This window comes from Mobula birostris, chromosome 4 (assembly GCF_030028105.1).
Source record: "Mobula birostris isolate sMobBir1 chromosome 4, sMobBir1.hap1, whole genome shotgun sequence".
NCBI lineage: Eukaryota > Metazoa > Chordata > Chondrichthyes > Myliobatiformes > Myliobatidae > Mobula > Mobula birostris.
In genome coordinates this window covers 142,793,471-142,813,906 of record NC_092373.1, presented here as the reverse complement: position 1 = coordinate 142,813,906, position 20,436 = coordinate 142,793,471, and the positions used below count along the sequence as shown (strand labels likewise).

At 37.6% G+C, this 20,436-nt stretch overlaps 1 protein-coding gene across 1 annotated transcript in view; it reads right to left on the bottom strand.

The window, feature by feature from the left end:
* Window positions 1-18,262, bottom strand: part of abhd18 (abhydrolase domain containing 18) — a 58,499-nt gene extending 40,237 nt beyond the window's left edge. Inside the window, exons 1-6 of the mRNA XM_072256153.1 lie at window positions 18,221-18,262; window positions 17,962-18,098; window positions 14,172-14,271; window positions 13,327-13,411; window positions 6,623-6,723; window positions 696-774 (exon numbers count right to left, since the gene is read on the bottom strand). Coding sequence (XP_072112254.1) covers window positions 696-774; window positions 6,623-6,723; window positions 13,327-13,411; window positions 14,172-14,271; window positions 17,962-18,037 — 441 coding nt within the window. The 5' untranslated portion in view covers window positions 18,038-18,098; window positions 18,221-18,262. The remainder of the gene's footprint in view (window positions 1-695; window positions 775-6,622; window positions 6,724-13,326; window positions 13,412-14,171; window positions 14,272-17,961; window positions 18,099-18,220) is intronic.
* Between the last annotated feature and the right edge of the window lie 2,174 nt (window positions 18,263-20,436).

Below are 20,436 nucleotides of genomic sequence, written 5' to 3'. Positions count from 1 at the left end.
AAGTTACTTCGAACTCAATGGCTGTGAAGGCAGATGAAGGCTGCAACAAATCCATCAGCTCCAATTGTCGTGGTTTCCATGCCATTGGAATCAGTTGGTTGATTTGTGAAGTACCATGTGCTTCTTGAAGTGTAACACAAGTACGCGTTAAACAAATACATGCACAGGCGTCTTTGCACTGTGGGCCACTTCTTCAGAACGAAGACCATCGTCCTTGACCTCGAGGGATAGCCACGACGACGATGATTGTGTTGTAGCAAGGCTTTTCTACTTTAAGTTATATCTTCTTTATTCACAACTTTTCCTCTTATCTTTGTATTGCCAGCAAAATTGGCTGCAATTTCATGTTTGTGTTTCACTGTTTCAATGTAGCTATTTACAAATACTGATGGTTTGACATCTGGGTCACTGGGTACTTGCTTTTCATTGTGTCACTTCTCAGGTGCCCCAGCTCCCAGTAGGACCCCCAAAGAGTGAAACGCAAACACAAGAACAAGCTCCCAGTGACCAGATGTCAAGCCATTAGAAGTTGTGAAATTATATTGTGAATTATTGTAATTTTACCGTAACCAAATAGCAATAATACTTTTAATTATAAGTTGCAATAATGATCATCATGGCTTTAAGAAATTACATGCAGCTATTTTATGTCAATTACATAAGAGTTTAAACTAATATTGTGTGTTTCCACTTACATGGTCTCCAGTGCCTGCCAGATGAATGCATACAGGTCGATATTTGCTCTTCCATTCTTTGGGAATTATAAACTGAAACCTGCAGCAATGGCAGTGTGAGTAACTTCACGTGGCAAGTTGCACAATGATGTGATAATCATAAATCCTAAACACACAGAACCTGGACTGAAAAAGACATCTGATATATAATTTATCTCAGCTAACATGCAAACAATTGCTTGTTCGTAATGTGTAGAAATAAAGCTTATCCTAAACCTCTACAAGGTGAAATCCTTTGGATAAAGCTGTATTCTTGATAGCTACTAAAATTTAAATTTCCTTAATACGGAACAAATGAATAACTTATTAAACATATATTGGAATTTTGAGATGAAGTTAGACTTTGAAATGTGTCAGCATAACTTTTCCCTTCTTAATCCGAAGAAACATTTATATTTATCCCTATCCCAACAGTTGATTCAGTTATATCTAACAGGAGGATGTGGGTAAACTGTCAATACAAGGAGTAGGGTGTCCTAATCCCTGGCAATATCCACATTCATTGTGCTGACCTGAGCCACACATCTCAGTATTGATAACCACAACATTTGCACCAATACCAGTCCTGACAGACAGATTCTCCACACTGAACTGTGCGCAATCCCTTGCTGCACAATTGGCAACAGTGAGCAGAGATTTATGCCATGCTCCCAAAAATTAATACTGATCCCTAAAATGTATTGGTTTTCCAAAAGCTTGTGGCTCACCATTTCATCACTCAGTTATTAAAAGTAATGTGTGACATTGTATGAAAGATCTTAAACTTGACCAAACAAGGGGAGCTTGAGGTTCATTGAATTATTTTCTTCATTATAAAATATGAGAACCAGAAAATCAACAAGTAGTATAAACCAAAGACAGTAAATGTATTAATATTTGGTATTTTGCAGGAGCCACAGTTAATGATAAATATTGCTATTTTGTAATTAATCATCCAGGACAGCTTGTATGTCCAGAATCTTTTAAAGACGTTGAGCTTTCATTAATAAGTTTTAGAAAAGCAAGAGCAGAAGCTTTGATGATAGCTAGATGCTAAACAGGGAACTGTATATACTATCATGTAGACATCTGCTTGGAGAATCTGGGTGCAACTGAACATGGGCAAAATGGAGCCTGTCAACCTGATTAAAGCAAATCTCTAGCCCAAATAAAATTTTGAAGAAACAAAAGAAGCTAAACACTCAACAGGACAAGCTTTCCACAGATGCAATCTGACCCAATGACTGATTCCAGCATTTTCTGTGTACATTTCAGACTTTCAGCACCAAGTTTATATTTTCCCAAAAAAAAAGTTGTATTTGGATTTGGTATCAAATTTCACATCTTCAGCCCCAAGACACTTCATCCGAGCAATACAACACATCCCTTTATTTTACTTTCCACTAAAATTGCCGTTGATCTCAATTTTTCCCTGGAATAACGTATCCCACATTCTCACTACTGAGTAAGGATGATTATTGGTTTTCTTTTTGGAAAATATACATGATTATTTTGTGTCCGTGAGCATCATTTTGGAATTCCAATGTGAAAATATTCTCTCTCTTTAAATTTAAGAACTTCCATCATTTTTTTCTTGTCAATTCAGCCTGCTATTCGGTCCTTCACGGTAATTATACACTCTCAGGTCTTACATCATCCATAAAATTGTATTTTCTTTAGTGATTCCACACTTTTAAAGAGAATAAAACTGCACAGAATTCCAAATATGGTCCTAAAACTTCTCTTTTTCTATTCTATCCATCTGTAATTTTATAGCCACATGATTACATATTATGTGTGAATCAGCATCTCCTAACACCCGTCTGGTTCTATCCAATTTGGTCTCATTCTTCCATGAGAGTAAGTATTTCCATATTTCTCCTTCCAAAAAAATCACCACAGAAGGATGGAAATTTATTTGCTATTTGGAAACCGTTTATATTTTAAGGTCCTCTAAATGTTGAGGAAATTTTCCTTAATGTAAACAACATCCATTAAGATGGAGTTATCTACAAACTGAACTGCACTTCAGAGCCCAACAGAAGTTCTATCACTGATCCCCATGAAATAATGTATTCATCTTCTGCCAGACTGAACAATTACATTTCACACTGTTCTATATGACTTTATGAGATATAGTGGAACTACTAATTTAAATCATTTCAAAGGCTGTCAAAAGCCTGACTTTCCTTTTAGAAATCGGTCCTGTAGTCTCTCTTTCAGTTAGGTTGCTACAATTATTTTCCATTTAACCCTTGAATATTGTTTCCAATATCTTTCTAGTATGACATTAATCTAACTGGCCAATAGTTCTGTCTTTTGATTTCCAAGAATAATGTCCACCAGACCTCTATTTCCTTTATTACTTAATATGCCTTTTGTATTTCTTCCCTACCTTCAATACAACCACCTGTGGGTACAATTCGACCAGTTCAACTGCAGTTAGGATAGTGTGTCCTAATCTGGAAATTAGTCTTTACAAGAGATATCAAGACCTCAGGGATGGGACAGATGATATTTAACCAAATGTACAGAGAAAAAAGGAATGCAGTACACCAAAGCTAATAATATTCTCTTTCAAAAAATGAGAATAGACTGTAAAATTTGCAGTCTTTTGACCACAAAGATTAATTGATAATCTGACAAGATTATTAGCAATTGGAGGCTACAGGTTTGAAATTATGGCAGTAAAAGTTAAGAAAAGGAGAATTCCTTTTTAGTTCGTTGAGCTCTATTGATCTAACATTGGAAGAAATCTAGCAATAACTTAAACTGTGCTAAAAAATCAAAACATTTTGAAATAAAATACTGTAAAGCTGGAAATATGAACTAAATACAAATATTGCTAGAAACATTCAGCATAAGAGGTGCCAATTGTAAAGAAAGAAGCAGAGTTAACTTTCCATGTTAACAGGTTTCATCAAAATATTTCTGGGCCTCATAGAAAGAACAAGGAACTGGGTCTTGAAAAACCAGTTGACATATCGTGGGTCAATGAAACTTTTTCTGTTTATTATACCAAGTTTAATTACTTCCTTATTTCCAAACTATATACAGCAAAATACTTTGACATCTTTTTGGTTGCCTCTTCTAATATCACATTTATTTTGGTCGTCTCTTTAGTAAACACCAAGGCTGTCATTTCACCATTTATCCTGTTCTTCTCTTGATCCACTTATCTATCTTTGTTTTGCTATTTTTGTATTGGTGAATATTTACAATATTTATCTGATAGTGTAATTTGGCATTTCTCTTTGACTTCCAAATCTTTTTATTCAAGACAATTGTATGCATCTTTGTATTTGCTTTTGGCTTTGTTCCAACTAATCCTTTCATTAATTTCCCTACTTCATTTTGAGTTATCGGCTTTCATTTTTTTGAAGCAAAATATATCACCGCAAACTTCCAGTCATCCAACTAATTTTTCCTAAGAGTGTTTGAAGTCTTGGTCGATAATTTTCTCCAATTTACCTTCCCAAGTTTTATCTTCCATCTCTCAAGATTAGTTATTTTTTCCCCAAAATGCAGTCTTAGTCTTGCCTGCACATCTCAGTATCATTAGTCATACAGCTGTACAGCACGGAAACAGACCTTTCAGCTCAACGACTTCTTGACCAAGGTGCCCTTCTGAGCCAGTTCCACTTATATTTGGCTGAGATCCCTCTGAACATTTTCCATTCATGGACCTGCTTGAATTTCTCTTAAATGGTGTAACTGTGTATGTCTTTAACCACTTCCTCAGGTAGCTTGCTCATATTTGTGAAAATATTACCTCTCAGGTCTCCTTAAATATATGCTCTATATTTTTACGACTCCCCTACACGGGGGGAAAAAAACTGTCAATCCATGTCACCTATGCCCATCATGACTTTATATACCTCTGCAAGGTCATCCTTCAGCCTCCTTCACTGCATGGAAAACAATCCCAGCCTAAAAAGTCTCTTCTTGAAACTCATACCCTGCTGTCACAGCAATATCAATCTGCATGCTGTCCAGCATCCTTCTTACAGTATGGTGACCAGAACTGTACACAATCTTCAAAGTCCAGCCTCTCCAATGTCCTATATAGTTATAGCATGACAACTCTTGTACTCAATGCCCCATCTGATGTAGGCAAGTGTTACAACAAGACAAAACAATCAGTACCTTATGGTCAGCTGAAACCAATCAAAGGCTGCCTCACTGATCGGTCATTGTCCCAGTCAAGGACTCAATTTTTCTGGGGTAAAATATTGAAACAGTCTTACTGGGGAGTGAGAGTTTGAATGGAGTCTTAAAACTGACTGGTGCAGTTTTATTGAATAAAGGGTTATTTTGAATTCCAGCTTGTTCTATTGTTGGGCTTTGGGTCTCATCAGTAGTTATAGGCGAGCAAAAATAACAAGCATGTCATAAATCTTCTTCAACACTGTCTACCTGTGTTGCCAATTTCATGGAACCATCTACTTGTACCCAACGTCCATCTCTGCTACAACACTCCAGGGCCCCGTCATTGACTATACAAGTCCTGTCCTGATTTATCTCACCAAAATGCATCACCTTACACTATCTAAGTTAAATTCCATCTGCCATTCTTTTATGCAATCTCCCAAATTTTTCTGGATCCCGTAGTAATGTTAGGTAACCTTCTTCACTATATACCATTCCACCAATTTTGGTGACATCCGTAAACTTTCTAATCATGTCACTTATATTCTCATCTATATCATTAATATTTATGACAAATAACAGAGGACATAGTACAACACTGTTCACAGGCCTCCAATGTGGAAACACAATCCTTCACTACTACAGTGACGACTTCCCCCATAGCACATCCTAGATTCCATTATGATCTCACCTTCTGGGCTAGTCTGCCAAATGGGACCTTGTCAAAAGCAATGCTGATGCCCAAATAGACAACGTCAACTGCTCTGCCTTTATCATCCCCTTGGTTACCTTTTCAAAAAATCTTAAGTAAATTCACGAGACACAATCTACCATGCACAAAGCCATGCTGAGTATCCCGAATCAAGACTTGCCCTTCCAAATGCCTTTCCGTCATTATAATCCTTATTAATCGTGATCATTGTTGTTTAAATGTTCCCCTGTACCTTTCCTATCTGTTCTGGTTCATTTCTTATTCTTGAAATCAGGAAATTATAATCAGGTTTCTTGCTTGATTTGGCTAAGCTCCCACAAACAGTTTAATTTTAGTGAGCTTCTAGCAAGAGTTATAGTTTCCTTCCATAGTCATACTTTATTGATCCCGAGGGAAATTGGGTTTCGTTACAGTTCCAGCAAGACCTCTAAGTATTAATCAAAAATAATGAACTCTTAAATATTATTGACCCACTATATTCTACACTCTTCTTGTTAAAAGGTTATCCACCTTGCTAAGATGATTTTGAAAGGAACAAATTATACCAAATTCTCAGAGTCAGGTCATGACACATACTTTACAGATATTCTAATTGAATAGTTAAACTAGAAAACGTTTAACAGTTCATATACTTTTAATTAAATCTGATAGATATGATTGTTTCTAACAATGTACAGATGAAAAACTGTGCTTACTAACACAATTAAGTTGTCTAATCTACTGTACTCAAAATGGATTTTTGACATCATTAACTTTTGACCTTGAACAAACAATGCTGATGACACAATGGAAGAGGGAAATAGATCAGAAACTGTTAACAAGTTGGCATAATCAGTAATTGCAATTATATATTGTGAATAATATAGACTAATAGAATAAATATAGTTTTTAAAAATCAGATAATGTTGGGAAAAATTGGGGCATTTATGTACATCTTAAAAAGAAAAATCTAATATTTTCTTTTACCCATTTAAGGACAAATCACATCACATCTCAAAAAGTCTTGCAAGAACATTCAAGATTCAATTGTATGCTTTCATTTCCTTACCTTGCATTGACAGATTCAACCGGCATAATCCCTGGCAAATAATGATCCAGTGGAGATACAAAGTGCCCATCCATGATCTGACAGTCTGCCTGCTCCTCTACCTGTAGAGAAAACTACTATTGTATTCAATTATGCAACAAAGAAATGAACATCAATTTCCACATATCCTTCCTATATTTAAAAAGGACATCCTCTCAGGCTACATACTGCTAAGCCAGGAACATGACATAAACTTTAGCCTTCCACTGATATTCTTACAACAAAAAAAAAATCACTCACAGCTTGGTGAAGAGAGGCTGCCCATGAGCAATGTCCATCAAATATCTGTCATATTAATCTTATATTCCAGCACCTGGCCTGTAGTTTAACAACTCATCTAACAACTTCTTGTATATTATAAAATGACTTGCCTTTACCATTCTCTCAGTTGAAAGCTTAAATATCTTCAGCTGCTTAATCAATGGGCAAGCAGGCAGAATTAAAAGGTGGTACACAATTAAATTAATTTTGCTCTATCTAGTATATTTCTAGGAATTATCAAGGTTCTTCAAATCCATGGCTTGTAGTCTCTTTAAAAAAAACTACAGGTTCCAAATAATTGTAAAAGAGGACTTGTCTCATTAAGTCATAAGATTGTGCCTGCCGCACCTCACCCAATCATTATTTGTGAAATTGCTGCATAGGAAGAATGCTGTACAATTTATCTTTGGGGAAAAGAAACAACTAGTCATGAACTCACTGCTAGCTTTAGTACTAGCCCAGTACCTCCTTAGTTCCATTTGCTCCATGGAAGTAGGAGTCTTCTTAAATACTGCAATGCAGGTTACTCCTGGGTAATGAACAGCTTCCTTTTTATAGACGTCCTAACATCGATTGTGCCCACACATTGGGCAATACACAATAATCACTATCTGGTAACGATACTTCCATGATACTGTAATGAGTGGCATCAAAAACAGAGAAGACCAAATACTGAAAGTGGGGGGAGGGACAAGAAAGAGGGGGCCAGACATAGCAATTAACATGTACGTATGTCAGACTTTTGAATTTAATAATATTATTGGAGTTAATTCACATGTATTGGTGTCAATAAGCTGGGTGTTCCAAAAGTTGGGATGACCGGTAACAACATTATGCCATAAAGCACACCATCAAGCCATTTTACAGAACTCATGGAAAATAGTGCCATTGCAATTACTTCATTCTAAAAGTAAATTTAATACTTAAATGTCTCTGAACAGAGAACTGGAAGGTAGGGAAACCACCTCAAAATCTATTTGAGACCATACAAATGATTTTTCACAATTGATAGGGAACAAAGAGCCGAATGAAAAGGAAGAAGTAAAGGAAAACAACATTAATAAAACAAAAAGTGCTCAAGACATTAAGGGAATTAAAAACTGATATATTGCCAGGACTTGATAGGTGACATTCTGAGTACTACAGGGTGCAAATGCACTCTTTAATAGATATCAGCAAAAGGAGGGAAATAAATGGAGTCTGTCAGGGAAGTGATAAGAGTGCACTGGGAAGTCATTAAAAGGATTAACAAAATCAACATGAATTTATTAAAGGGAAATCGCCTTTGACAAATCTAATTTTTTTTCACAATTTTCTATGTAGGGTACATGGACATCGTATACTTGAGCAACACACACAAAACATATTTGGACATAGTATACTTGAGCAACACACACAAAACTCAGCTCAGGAAACATCTATGGAATTGAATAAACAGTCAACGTTTTGGGCCGAGATCTTTCCTCAGGACTGAGAAGGAAGGGGAAGATACCAGAATAAAAAGGTGTGGGGGAAGGGAAGGAGGCTAGCTAGAAGGTGATAGGTGAAACCAAGTGGATGAGAAAGGTCAAGGGCTGGAGAGGAAAGAATCTGATAGTAGAGATGGGGCAGAGGAAACACACGTCCACATAAGATGTTAGAGTGACACACAAGTCCACATAAGATGTTAGAGTGCATAATTTAAGCAGATGGAATAGCAGGTATCACATTGCAATGGATGACAAAACAAAATAGAATAAGTGGACCTTTTTCCTATCGTCTAGAGTGGTAAACTTGTGAAATTCTCTGTTGCAACTTGCTATGAAAGCCAAGTCACTGGTTATGTTTAAAAAGGGGACAGAAAGAGTTCTAATCATAAAAGCCATCAACACACATGATGAGTCCCTCCGTTGGTTGGGCTCAACCATGGATGTTGCGTACCAGCTGTCTACATGGTATGCAAGCCAGGAGAGTAGAATATAGAAAGCAAGCTGTTGCCAGTGTAGGAGGCACCTCCCCTTCTATGCAGCCGATGATTCCAATGGAATGGCAAAGTCCAATACAGTTTGGCACCAGCGGCATTGCAGGAGTTGCCAGCTGGCATGGAACTCAACGTAGAATTGCCTTAGTGAACTCCACTTCGGATTTTTCCTCAGGGTTTACTCCTGAAGCCTTCTCCATGAGTGGGTATATCCGTAAGGCAGTGGAGGTCAGAGTTTTCCTTCTCCGAGGTGAGCTAGCAACCACAGCTGACGAGCCCCATCTGCCTGAAGCGACTGGTTTTAATGTGCCAGTAACCTACCTCTGCCTCTTATCCTGCCAGTAGAAACAGTCTGCCGAGCTCAGTAGCTAAGCCACAAGTGAAGGCCAGGAGCTGGTCAGAGGCTATTTCAGACACATGCCACTGGGAGCATGTAATAGGCAGTGGGAGCTTACCCCACTACTGCCCCCGACCAATACAACCTTAAGGAGCCACGCATGGTGATAGAACAGGAAAATGAGGTTGAGATAGAGAATTAGGAATGATTATAGAACAGCTCTTCGCACTCAGAATGTGTTCCCAGACACTAACATGGAATCAGCGCTAAAAGCTTTCATTGTTGCCTTATAATTAGAGATAAGTATGTTACTAACAGCATTGCTGCACTGGGAACCTCATTTGAGTCCATCTTCCTTATTGCCTTTTGCTACTGAGCCAGGAGTCTGCCACAGACCTCACAATGTAAAGCTCTGCTATTAATGCAGAAAAACTGCTTAAAAGGGCTAGTATGCAAGCCAGGGCAGTATGGTATAAAGAGCAAGGCAGGCACTGTAGCCACTCAATGCTGAGCAGTGAGGCCCAAGCCGCATTCAGATTGTTCTGTTGGAGGTTGGCAGCAACTTCTCCATATGTTAACAGACTGCCTGGATCCTGTGGTTTCTGTCAGCACCACCTGTTTGATATGATGAAACCTAACACCTCAGTGATGAGCAGCTGACCATTCACCATGTCAAAGTCATCAACAGCCCTAAAAGGCAACCATTCTGTATCTATCCATGGGGCAATTCTTTGCTGGGAGAGTACCAGCAAAGGGCAGGACTCAAATTGAGCTCTTGACACAGCTATAACCAGAGAAGCAGAGAAAGTAGAGAGGCTCTATGCCAGATTCTCAAAACAGCACAACGTAGCCTGAGCAGATGTCCTTTGTAAAGTACGGAAGGGGATATGTACCTGAGCGTTCAGAATGGAGTATCATGAGTGCAATAATGAATCACTGCCCTGTGAGATAGTGCTGTTCAATGATGGAGCTGGTTCATATCTTATTTTATCTCTTTCCTTGTTCCCAGACCAGTGATGCCCTGAACATTTTTTTTTAAATAAAGATTCCAACAACCAATGTAAATAGGCAATTCCCAAGAATGCCAAATGGAATTAAGATGACAACTGCTACATAGTCTAAAAATCACTTCCATCTCAACAACAACCCTCTGCTGTCAGGCTGTCTGTTCTACCAATTCACTATCAATTTCTTCAAGATTGGAAAAACCAAATTCGTAACTCCCAAACCCAATTTATAGGTTTTGTTCTTTTGAGACTAATTCATTCTTCCAAAGCATATTTTCAGACAGAGCTATATAATAAATCTCCTGCAATAAAATAAATTTGAAATATTGAGCAGGTCATGCAGAAAGTGTTAACATTTCAGCTGAATAACCTCATATGAAAAGTAGAAAGAACAAGAAAACAAGCATATTCAATACTTCAGTTTAAAGGGACAGATTGAGAGGACAAATGATTGCCTGTGATAGGAAAGTGACCAAATGGATCTGGATGACACAGCATTTGTATGGGTTAGGAGAACCTTATCAATGCTATTAAAAGCAAGGAGTAGGGATGAAAGAATACATGCTATGAAGCTTAAAAGAAAGTGGATGACTCAAAATGGCATTGGTGCTGGCTGAGAGAGGATTAATGAAGATTTATTCACTAGCCCATCTGTCTGAAGCTAATATAAACCTCGATAATCAACTGTTACAATGCTCACAGTTCCGGCCTCATCCATCACAAGCTCCAGTATATTCAAAACATAGCATTCATCTAAATATTAGCTTCATTCATACCTGATCTACACTGGATTTCAGATTAGTCTGCAAACAAACTCAGTTCTTTCTGGAACCTTGTTCTGATCTGTTATTTTTTTCCTCCAACATCTATACCTCAAACCCTTCTCAACCGCAGTGCATTAGACACTCACTTTATTTTACTACAGCACTATATTTTATCATTTTAATAGGTAATTATAAAATGTTGCAATGAAGTTAGCTGGATGTGCTTTCCCCCAATTGCTTCTCTTTAAAACTGTCTCATTCACTGTTCATCTACTTGCACACTTACTTGAATCTTGTTGGATGAAACTTGGACAGCAAGGGACAGGGACAGCCAGTGACAATAATAATATCAGTCATAATCTACTCCCAATCTTGTCCTGATATAATGTTGACACAGATGATTCATGCAGTAAGAACAGGACTTTTTTTTAAAAAAAAAACACTTTCTTCAATCTAGGTATTTCAAGTCATTTTTCACCTACAGTCCTCGAAATCTGGGACTGTACACCCCAACAGTAACTAAAAAGTTAATTTGCGATTGTTTATCATGAAAATTACAGCAATTATTTGACAGTTCTAACTTAAAACTGATTAAATCGTCCTTAACTTGATAAATTCCAGGGAATTCAATCCAAGTAAACACAATCCTTCCTTAAAAAATTTAACCCTAGGTTATCATTACAGTAAGACAAACAGGAAAGGAGCATTGTGACCAAATATTCTGATCACATTTTATGCATTTTCCTGCTACACACAAGTTCACAAAACAGAAAGATGAAACAACGTCAACAAAAACCATTCTGTTCATTTTTGTGGGCTAGTCGATATATAAATGTTTATCTAACAAATTAAGAGGTCTATCTTAGCAATTTCCCACTTTAATTCCAGTAACTCAAGTGCAATCCAAGAAGTTATTTGTATAAAATACAACTGTAAGTATACATAAACTGACAACCAGTTTTGTCTTTTCACTATCCTGAATTTATAAGGAAGCTAGAAACAATTCTATCATACATGAAGTATTAACAGCACCTATACAGCCAGGTATGAAATCACAATTGGTTCTAAATATCCTCTCAGCATTGATGCACTTAAGCCACATTTAAGTTTTAATCTATTTATTTTCCATTTCCTACCCATGCCTTGCCAACTCACTACATCCAAACTTGGTACTTCAGTGTCCTGTTTCACTCAACATAATTATCCTATCATCAAGATAATTTTTTAAAACATTATTTTATTCCCACAGCTGCTAAAAACTCAACAATGCATTTGAACACATGCAACACACAAAATGCAGGTGGAAAGCAGCAGGCGAGGCAGCATCTATAGGAAGAAGATTTTCCAACGTCTTCCTAGTCACCCCCCCCCCGCAACTATCCAAAAGCATTTTATTCACAATTGCAGCACAAAATTCATTTGAACTGAGCCAATAATTACTTAGCACTCCTTTTTCTATTAACTTTCAGGGGTTACTTCCAGTTTACTGATTTACTTAGCAAATCATTTCATGTACACATGCCATCATATCTCTTCATCCTTACTCACATATCAAAGTTTCTCCTCTCAAATTATCTGAAAGAACAGTATCAGTTGAAAGTTCTACTCTGTCTCTATTTCAAATGCTTAACTGATAGTCAACTGGTAGGTCAAAGTCCTGGAGTTTTACTATTTGTGTGTCTTCACCAGAAGGTAGCTTTACAAGGAAGGCTTTAACATCACAACCAACTTCAAGAACAATTAGGGATATGGATTAAATGCTAATTATGGCACATCCAACTAGGGTCACTATCATTTCTTTCTATTCTAGAGTAATTAGTCTTGAAGAATTTAATTCCCTTTCTCTTGCTAAGTTTCTCCCTACCATCTGAAGCATTGTCAAAAATCAACCTGTTTCGCAATGACTTCAGCTCTTTCTGACATCTCCAGTTGCTAAAGTGCCAACTCTGACTTGCTTGTCAAATGTTTCTTAAATTAAAAGATCAATACAACTGTCAGCTGATACTGAAAATTGTATCCTGCCATGACTGAACTCATACTGGGAAATATGAAGCTATAGAACCAAGTGAGGATAGAATTCAGCAATTGATATTACCAAAATTAATCTACAATGACATATATACTATTATTATTCCCCTTGACAATCCAGGAGATTCTGCTGGAATCCAACACCAGAATTAGTACTCTCTATCACAACTGAGCCAAAAATCAGCTTTACAGAGGTATGTATTCTAGTTAAAACAGACAAAGACTGCAACATTTATATTCTAGCACACAACCTAATCTAATGCAAAAGTCATGTACTTTTATAAGATCTTTTTGTGACAATTCACTACCTTGTCGATGAATATGGGATAGTCTTTTGGTACTAACTGTTGACATTTTTCTCTGTTTCCTATTGTTTTCCTAAATTCGAACAACCTGCAATTTTAAAAGGAAAACAATTACATTTTTTAGTGAATTTTATACTCATATGACTGTGAAGTATTTAATTAAATGTTCCCATCATATTGTTGAACGCTGTAAGCTGAAGCATACATTTGGAATTACAAACAAAAGCAAAGCAACATTATCATTTACAGAATTAAATATTAAAATTTGATAAATTGATCTCTATTTAGAGAGGAGAGCAGAGACCCCCCCCCCCACCAGGAGAAAATGGACAATGCAAGGGGCACAATTTTATGATGACTAGAGGAAAGTATAGGTTGTCAGAGGTTGTGTGTTTTTTAAAAACACAGAGAGAGAGGTAGGTGCGTGGAACACATTGCCAGGGTCTGATTAGAAGCAGATACAATAGGGACATTTAAGAAACTCTTAGAAAGGCACGTAGGTGAAGGAAAATTGTAAGTCTATGGGAGAGGGAAGGCTTAAATTGATCAAAAGAGTAGGTTAAAAATTCAGCACGACATCATGGGCCGATGGGCCTGCACTGTCTGTACATTATATTCTATGTTCCAGTGTGTTAGAGTATTAATTGGAATAACATCCAACAGTTTGTAAAGTCTTCCAATCCGGCAAAGTTGAAGCAGGCTAAGGTAATAACATTTTAACAGTATTGTAATTCAGCAGACAAACCAGCTACAAAATCAATCCCACAAATGAAATAGTCCACTAGGTTACTGTAACAATGGATGCTAAAATAATGAGAGACATAATCAAGAAATGACACCAAGAGTACCTTCTGAGATCGTCTGGTTTTCCCCATCCTTGGATGAAAAACTTTGTAAGAAGGAATCGTCTATAGAGGACGTCCAATTTACTGACACCCATTAGAAGGTCTAATTAATTTTAAATACATCTAATTAAACAAAGAAAATTTCCAATCACATATTTAATAGGTAAACTAAAGATATAAAATGATTAAAATTAAATTAGGAAAACATAATTAAAATTAATTGATGCAATACTTAACAAATGTTACCATTTTTACATAAATCCTCAGCTTTTGAAATTGTAAAGGAAAAAATTCTTGGCATCTCTCAAGCTAGGCTACTTCCCCAAAAGTGCAAATACCGTATTAATTTGACCCTTGGAGTCAAATTGCCTCATTCTACAATTACAGTTGCAAGAAAAAGTTTATGAACCCTTTGCAGTTACCTGATTTTCTGCATTAATCAATCGTAAAATGTGATCTGATCTTCATCTAAGTCTGCCTAAACTAATAACACACAAACAATTGTCCTTTTCATGTCTTTATTGAACACATTGTTTAATTATTCAGTCCAGCTAGAACAAGTATGTGAACTCTTGTATTTAATAACTGGTAGAACCTCCTTTAGCATCAATAACCTCCACCAAACGTTTCCTGTATCTGCTGTCAGACCTGCACAATGGTAAGGAGGAATTTTAGACTATTCCTCCATACAAAACTGTTTCAGTTCATCAATATTTCTGGGATACCTTGCATGAACAGCCCTCTTCAGGTCATGCAACAGCATTTCAGTTGGGTTCAGGTCTGGACTCTGACTTGGCCATTCCAAAACACAAATTTTCTTCTTTTTAAACCATTCTGTTGTTGGTTTACTCATGTTTCAGATCACTGTCTTGTTGCATCATCTATTAAGCTTCAGGTAACAGACCACTGCCCTGATATTCTCCTGTAAAATGTCTCGATACAATTTTGAATTCATTCTTCCCTCCATAATTGCACTGAGACAGCAAAGCAGCCCCCAAACCATGATACTCCTTCACCATGCTTTACAGCTAGGATGAGATTTTGGTGTTGGTGTGGAGTGCCCTTTTCCCACCAAACATAACAATGTGCATTTCTGCCAAAAAGTTCAACTTTTGTCTCATCTGTCCACAGAACATTGTCCCAGAAGCACTGTAGAACATCCAAGTGGTCTTTTGCAAACTTAAGACGTGCAACAACGTTTTTTTTTTTGGAGAGCAGCGGTTTCCTCCATGATTTCCTTCCATGAACAGCATCCTTGTTCAGTATTTTTCTTATAGTGGAGACATGAATAGAGACTTCAGCAAGTTCTAGAGATTTCTACAGGTCTTTTACTGTTACCCTTAGGTTCTTTCTCACTTCCTTCAGTATTGCACGTTGTGCTCCTGAGGTGATCTTTGCAGGACGCCCACTCCTAGGGAGAGAAGCAACAGCACTGAATTTCCTCTATTTGTATACAATTTCTCTTACAGTGGACTGATGAACACTCAAGTCTTTAGAAATGTTTTTGTAGCATTTCCCAGCTTCATGTATCTCTGTAATTCTTCTTCTAAGATCCTCTGAAAGTTGTTTTGATTGGGGCAAGGTGCACATAAACAGATCTTTCTTGAGAAGAGCAGGCTCTGTCAGTAACCTGACTTAGAGCATTTTTTTTTATCTAGAGCAGGGTACCTCTATAACCCATGCCTTCAATCTCATCTCATTGATTGGAACACCCGACTCCAAACAGCTTATGGAGAAGACATTACCCCAGAGGTTCACATACTTTTTTGAACCTAGATTGTGACTGTTTAAATGCTGCACTCAATATTGATGGGAAGTAGTACAATTGTTTGTGTTATTAATTTAGGCAGATTGTGTTTGTCTATTATTGTGACTTAGATGAAAATCAGACCACATTGTATGAGTAATTAATGCAGAAAAACAGTTCATTGCAAAGGGTTACACTTTTTCTTGCAACTATATATCTGTAAGGAACACAAGAAATAGGAGCTGGTGGCCATATACCCATACAAATGTCTCAACAAGATAATGTTGTACCTCAGATACATTTCCCCAAAGTATTCCTTTCCAAATCTAAAGTTATATCAATTTCAGCAACAACTGTGTGTCCATAGTTGTGGTGGAAAATTCCAAAGGCATACAATACTACGAATAAAGTTTTTACTCCAATCCTAAAGGTGATTACTCCAATCCTACTATGATTACGTCCTCCAAGCTACTTCTCTGAAGTGACAAAGGATGAGAAGAGACTTGATCTAGATTTATAAGATTATGAGGGGCCCAGATAGATAGCTAGCACCTTTAATGGTGTATACCAGAGTACAAAGGATTAAAATATAGGAGAGATGTCAGAGAGAGATTTTTTCAATGTACAGAGAAGGTGGATACCTGGCAAACACTGTTGGGAATGGTGGTAGAGGCTAACACAACAAGGACATTTTAAAGACTCCTAGATAGGCACACGGATGTAACAAAAATGGAGGGTTATGGGCTATCTACAAGTGAAAGATGGAATATAGTTATATTGGTCAACAATTTAATCTTCAATTTCTATAAAACTCAAGACTCCTATACCCCTTCAATTCTGGTCTCTCTAGTGTAAATCTGCCTTTATCATTATTGACTGCGCCCTTCAACAGCTAAGGCACCAGGTTTTGGTAAACCTCTTTACCCTCCCCTTTCAGACATTTCCCAAAATCTGTTTCTCCTAATTTCTTAAAAGTGGCTTAGCAATAAATCTTGTATAAGATTCCAATGAAGCACCTCAATATATTTAACAATTCTATTATCCAAAACCAAGTTGTCTGCAGTTCCTAGACCTGCTCCATTTTTACTAAACAATTGAACAGGTTGCTTGCTTTTTTTTTTGAGGCAATACTTCAAAAGGGTGGCATTCATCATTAAGGACCATCACCACCCTGGACATGCCTTCTTCTCATTGCTACCACCAAGGTAGTGGTCCAGGAGCCTGAAGATACACACTCAACAGCTTCTTCCCCACCACCATCAGATTTCTCAATGGACAATGAATCCATGTACACTACCTCAATATTTTTTATTTTTGTTATTGTGCTCTTTTTAACTACTTATTTTATATATTCATATATTTCTTATTGTAATTTATAGTTTAAATTATGTATTGCAACGTACTGCTGCCATAAAACAACATTTCACGACATATGCCAGTGATATTAAAACTGGTTCTTTTTATATTACAAGATGAGGAATCGAAGGCATAGGTCATTTGACCCCCTGAACCGGGCTCCGTGATTTAATCAGGTCACCCATGATCTATCAATAGCTCATAACCCATTGCTTTCCCCAATCTGGCTACATCTCCGTTTCCACTCCCCCTTCCTCTCAACCACTTGAGTTGCAGCCTCTCATTTTTCAACCTGGAAAAATAACTTTTAAATCACAATGTAGTTCTGTTCAAAATATCCCAAACATTTTAGTCAGTGATATCGGTAGTAAAGGAAGAAACTGCAACCAACAGCCAATTCCCACGCAACAATGGGACAAAATCAGGTGATCTGTTTTCCGCAATGTGTAAGAACCATTTACTAGTTTGTCAAACTTTTAAGCAAAACCAAACTAATTTTGCTTTTGCTAGTTACTGTTTAAGCAGTATTTTATGCAAAAAGGATACGTGCTATTCAGTTTATTCTAAATTTACGTTTCATTAAACATTTTTACCCGTAAAAATGCCATCAGCATCCACCAACGTAATTAGAGGGAGATAGATTTTACAATCACATTCGATCTCTTTTACATCGCTTAAAACATTGATTACCAAAACACATTAAAATTATGTCCTGATCCGAATGAGCTCCTCGATTTGCTTGGAAGATGAGTACGCTCTTCTTCATCAACCGATCATCATTATAACCCAAGACTGCACCGAAACAAAACGGGTCATTCAAGTAACATCTGCAATTCGAGAAGTCAGAGGGTAAACCTCACTAGCGATCGGACCATCATGTACAATATTATTTCATAGTAAAAATAAACCAACGGACAACATCGATAATAAGCGTTCGCTTTGTTCTTACTCATTCGTCCTCAGCCCATTACCAAGAACGCCGCCATCTTGCAAATACCGCGTGATGCAGCAGTCCTCCAATCAGCGGCCAGAAAACCGGCGGGGTGGAGCTGAGCTGAGGATGGAGGGTGAGTGAACACAGGTTGTGGTGGAGGAAATGGCTATAGGTGGGAAAGAAGGTTAGTGTCTAATTAAATCATAATAAATCATTCTTCTGTTGACCTCATGGCCTTGCGCCTTTATTGTCTGCTTGTACTGTACTCTCTGTAAAACTATGTTCTGCATTCTGAATCAGAATCAGGTATATTATCACTGACATGTGAAACTTGTTGTTTTGTGACAGGAGTACGGTCCAATACATAAAATACACTGTTAATTAAAATAAGAAGTTGGGAAAATACTTGAAGCTATCATCAAAGAAGAAATAGTGAGGGATCTGGAAAGAAATGGATCCAGAAATGGACACAGCATGGGTTCAGTAAAGACAGGTCCTGTTTGAAACACTTTGTGGGAGTTCTTTGAGGATATAATGAGCACAGAAGATAGAGGGACATTATTTACTTGGATTCCCAGAAGGCATTCGATAAGGTGCCGCATAAAAGACTTATCCATACAATGAGAATGCATACAGTTGGGGGTGATGTATTAGCATGGATAGAGGATTAGTTAACTAATGGAAAACAGAGAGATGGGATACATGGGTGTTACTTTGGTTGGTAATCAGTGGTGAGCGGTGTGCCATGGGTTGGTGCTGGGCCTGCAACTGTTCATGATATACATTACCAATCTGGAAGAGGGGACTAAGTGTAGTGTAGTTTGCTGATGATACTAAATTGAATGGAAAAGCAAATTGTGCAGAAGATACGGAGAATCTGCAGAGAGATATAGATAGAATAAGTGAGTGGCAAGGGTCTGGCAGATGGAGTACAATGTGGGTAAATGCGATGTCATCCACTCTGGGAGAAAAAATGAAAGAGCAGATTATTATTTAAATGGTAAAAAAAAATTGCAGCATACTGCTGTGCAGAGGAACTTGGGAGTACTTGTGCATGAATCACGAAAGGTTGGTTTGCGGGTGCAGCAGGCTATCAAGAAGGCAAATGGAATGTTGGCCTTCATTGCTAGAGGGATTGAATTTAAGAGTAGGGAGGTTATGCTGCAACTATACAGGGTACTGGAGTACTGCATGCAGATCTGATTCCTTACTTGAGGAAGGATGTACTGGGTTTGCAGGCGGTGCAGAGGAGGTTCACCAGGTTGATTCCAGAGATTAGGGGATTAGACTATGAGGAGAGATTGAGTGGCCTGGGCCTGAATTCAGAAGAATGAGCAGAGATCCTACAGAAACATATAAAATTATGAAAGAGATAGATAAGATAGAGGCAGGAAAGTTGTTTCCACTGGTAGATGAGACTAGAACTAGGCCTCAAGGTTCGGGGGAGTAGATTCAGGATGGAGATGAGGAAGAACTGCTTTTCCCAGAGGGTGGTGAATCAGTGGAATTTGCTGCCCAATGAAGCAGTGAAGGCTATATCAGTAAATATATTTTAGACAAGTTTGGATAGCTTTTTGCATAGTAAGGGAATTAAGGGTTTTGGGGAGAAGGCAGGTAAGTAGCGATGAGTCCACGGCCAGATCAGCCATGATCTTATTGAAAGGCGGAGCAGGCTTTGAAGACAGCAAATATCATGCCACTGTTTAAAAATGGATGTAGGCAAAAGGCAGTTAACTATAGACTAGTTAGTTCCCAAACATCCAAGCTCACCACATATGCCTGCTGCCTTAACAGTGATAAGAGTTCCTTTCATCCTTACCTACCACAACAGATGCTTATTCATCTAACACATCATTATCCATAACTTCCACCATCTCCAAAGGGGTACTACCACCAAACATATTTACCTTCCTCACCCCATCTTTTCACCTTCAGAATCAGAATCATGTTTAATATCACCAGCATATGTCGTGAAATTTATTAACTTTACAGCAGCAGTACAATGAAATACATGATAAATAAATAGAGGGGAAAAAACTGAGTTACAGTAAGTGTCTATACAGGATGTCTATTAAATAATAAAGTTAAAATAAGCAGTGCGAAGAAAACAGAAATAAGAAAAGTAATGAGCTAGTGTTCATGGGTTCAGATTACAGAGGGGAAGAAGCTGTCCCTGAATCGCTGAGTGTGTGCCTTCGGGCTTCAGTACCTCCTACCCAATGGTAAAAGTG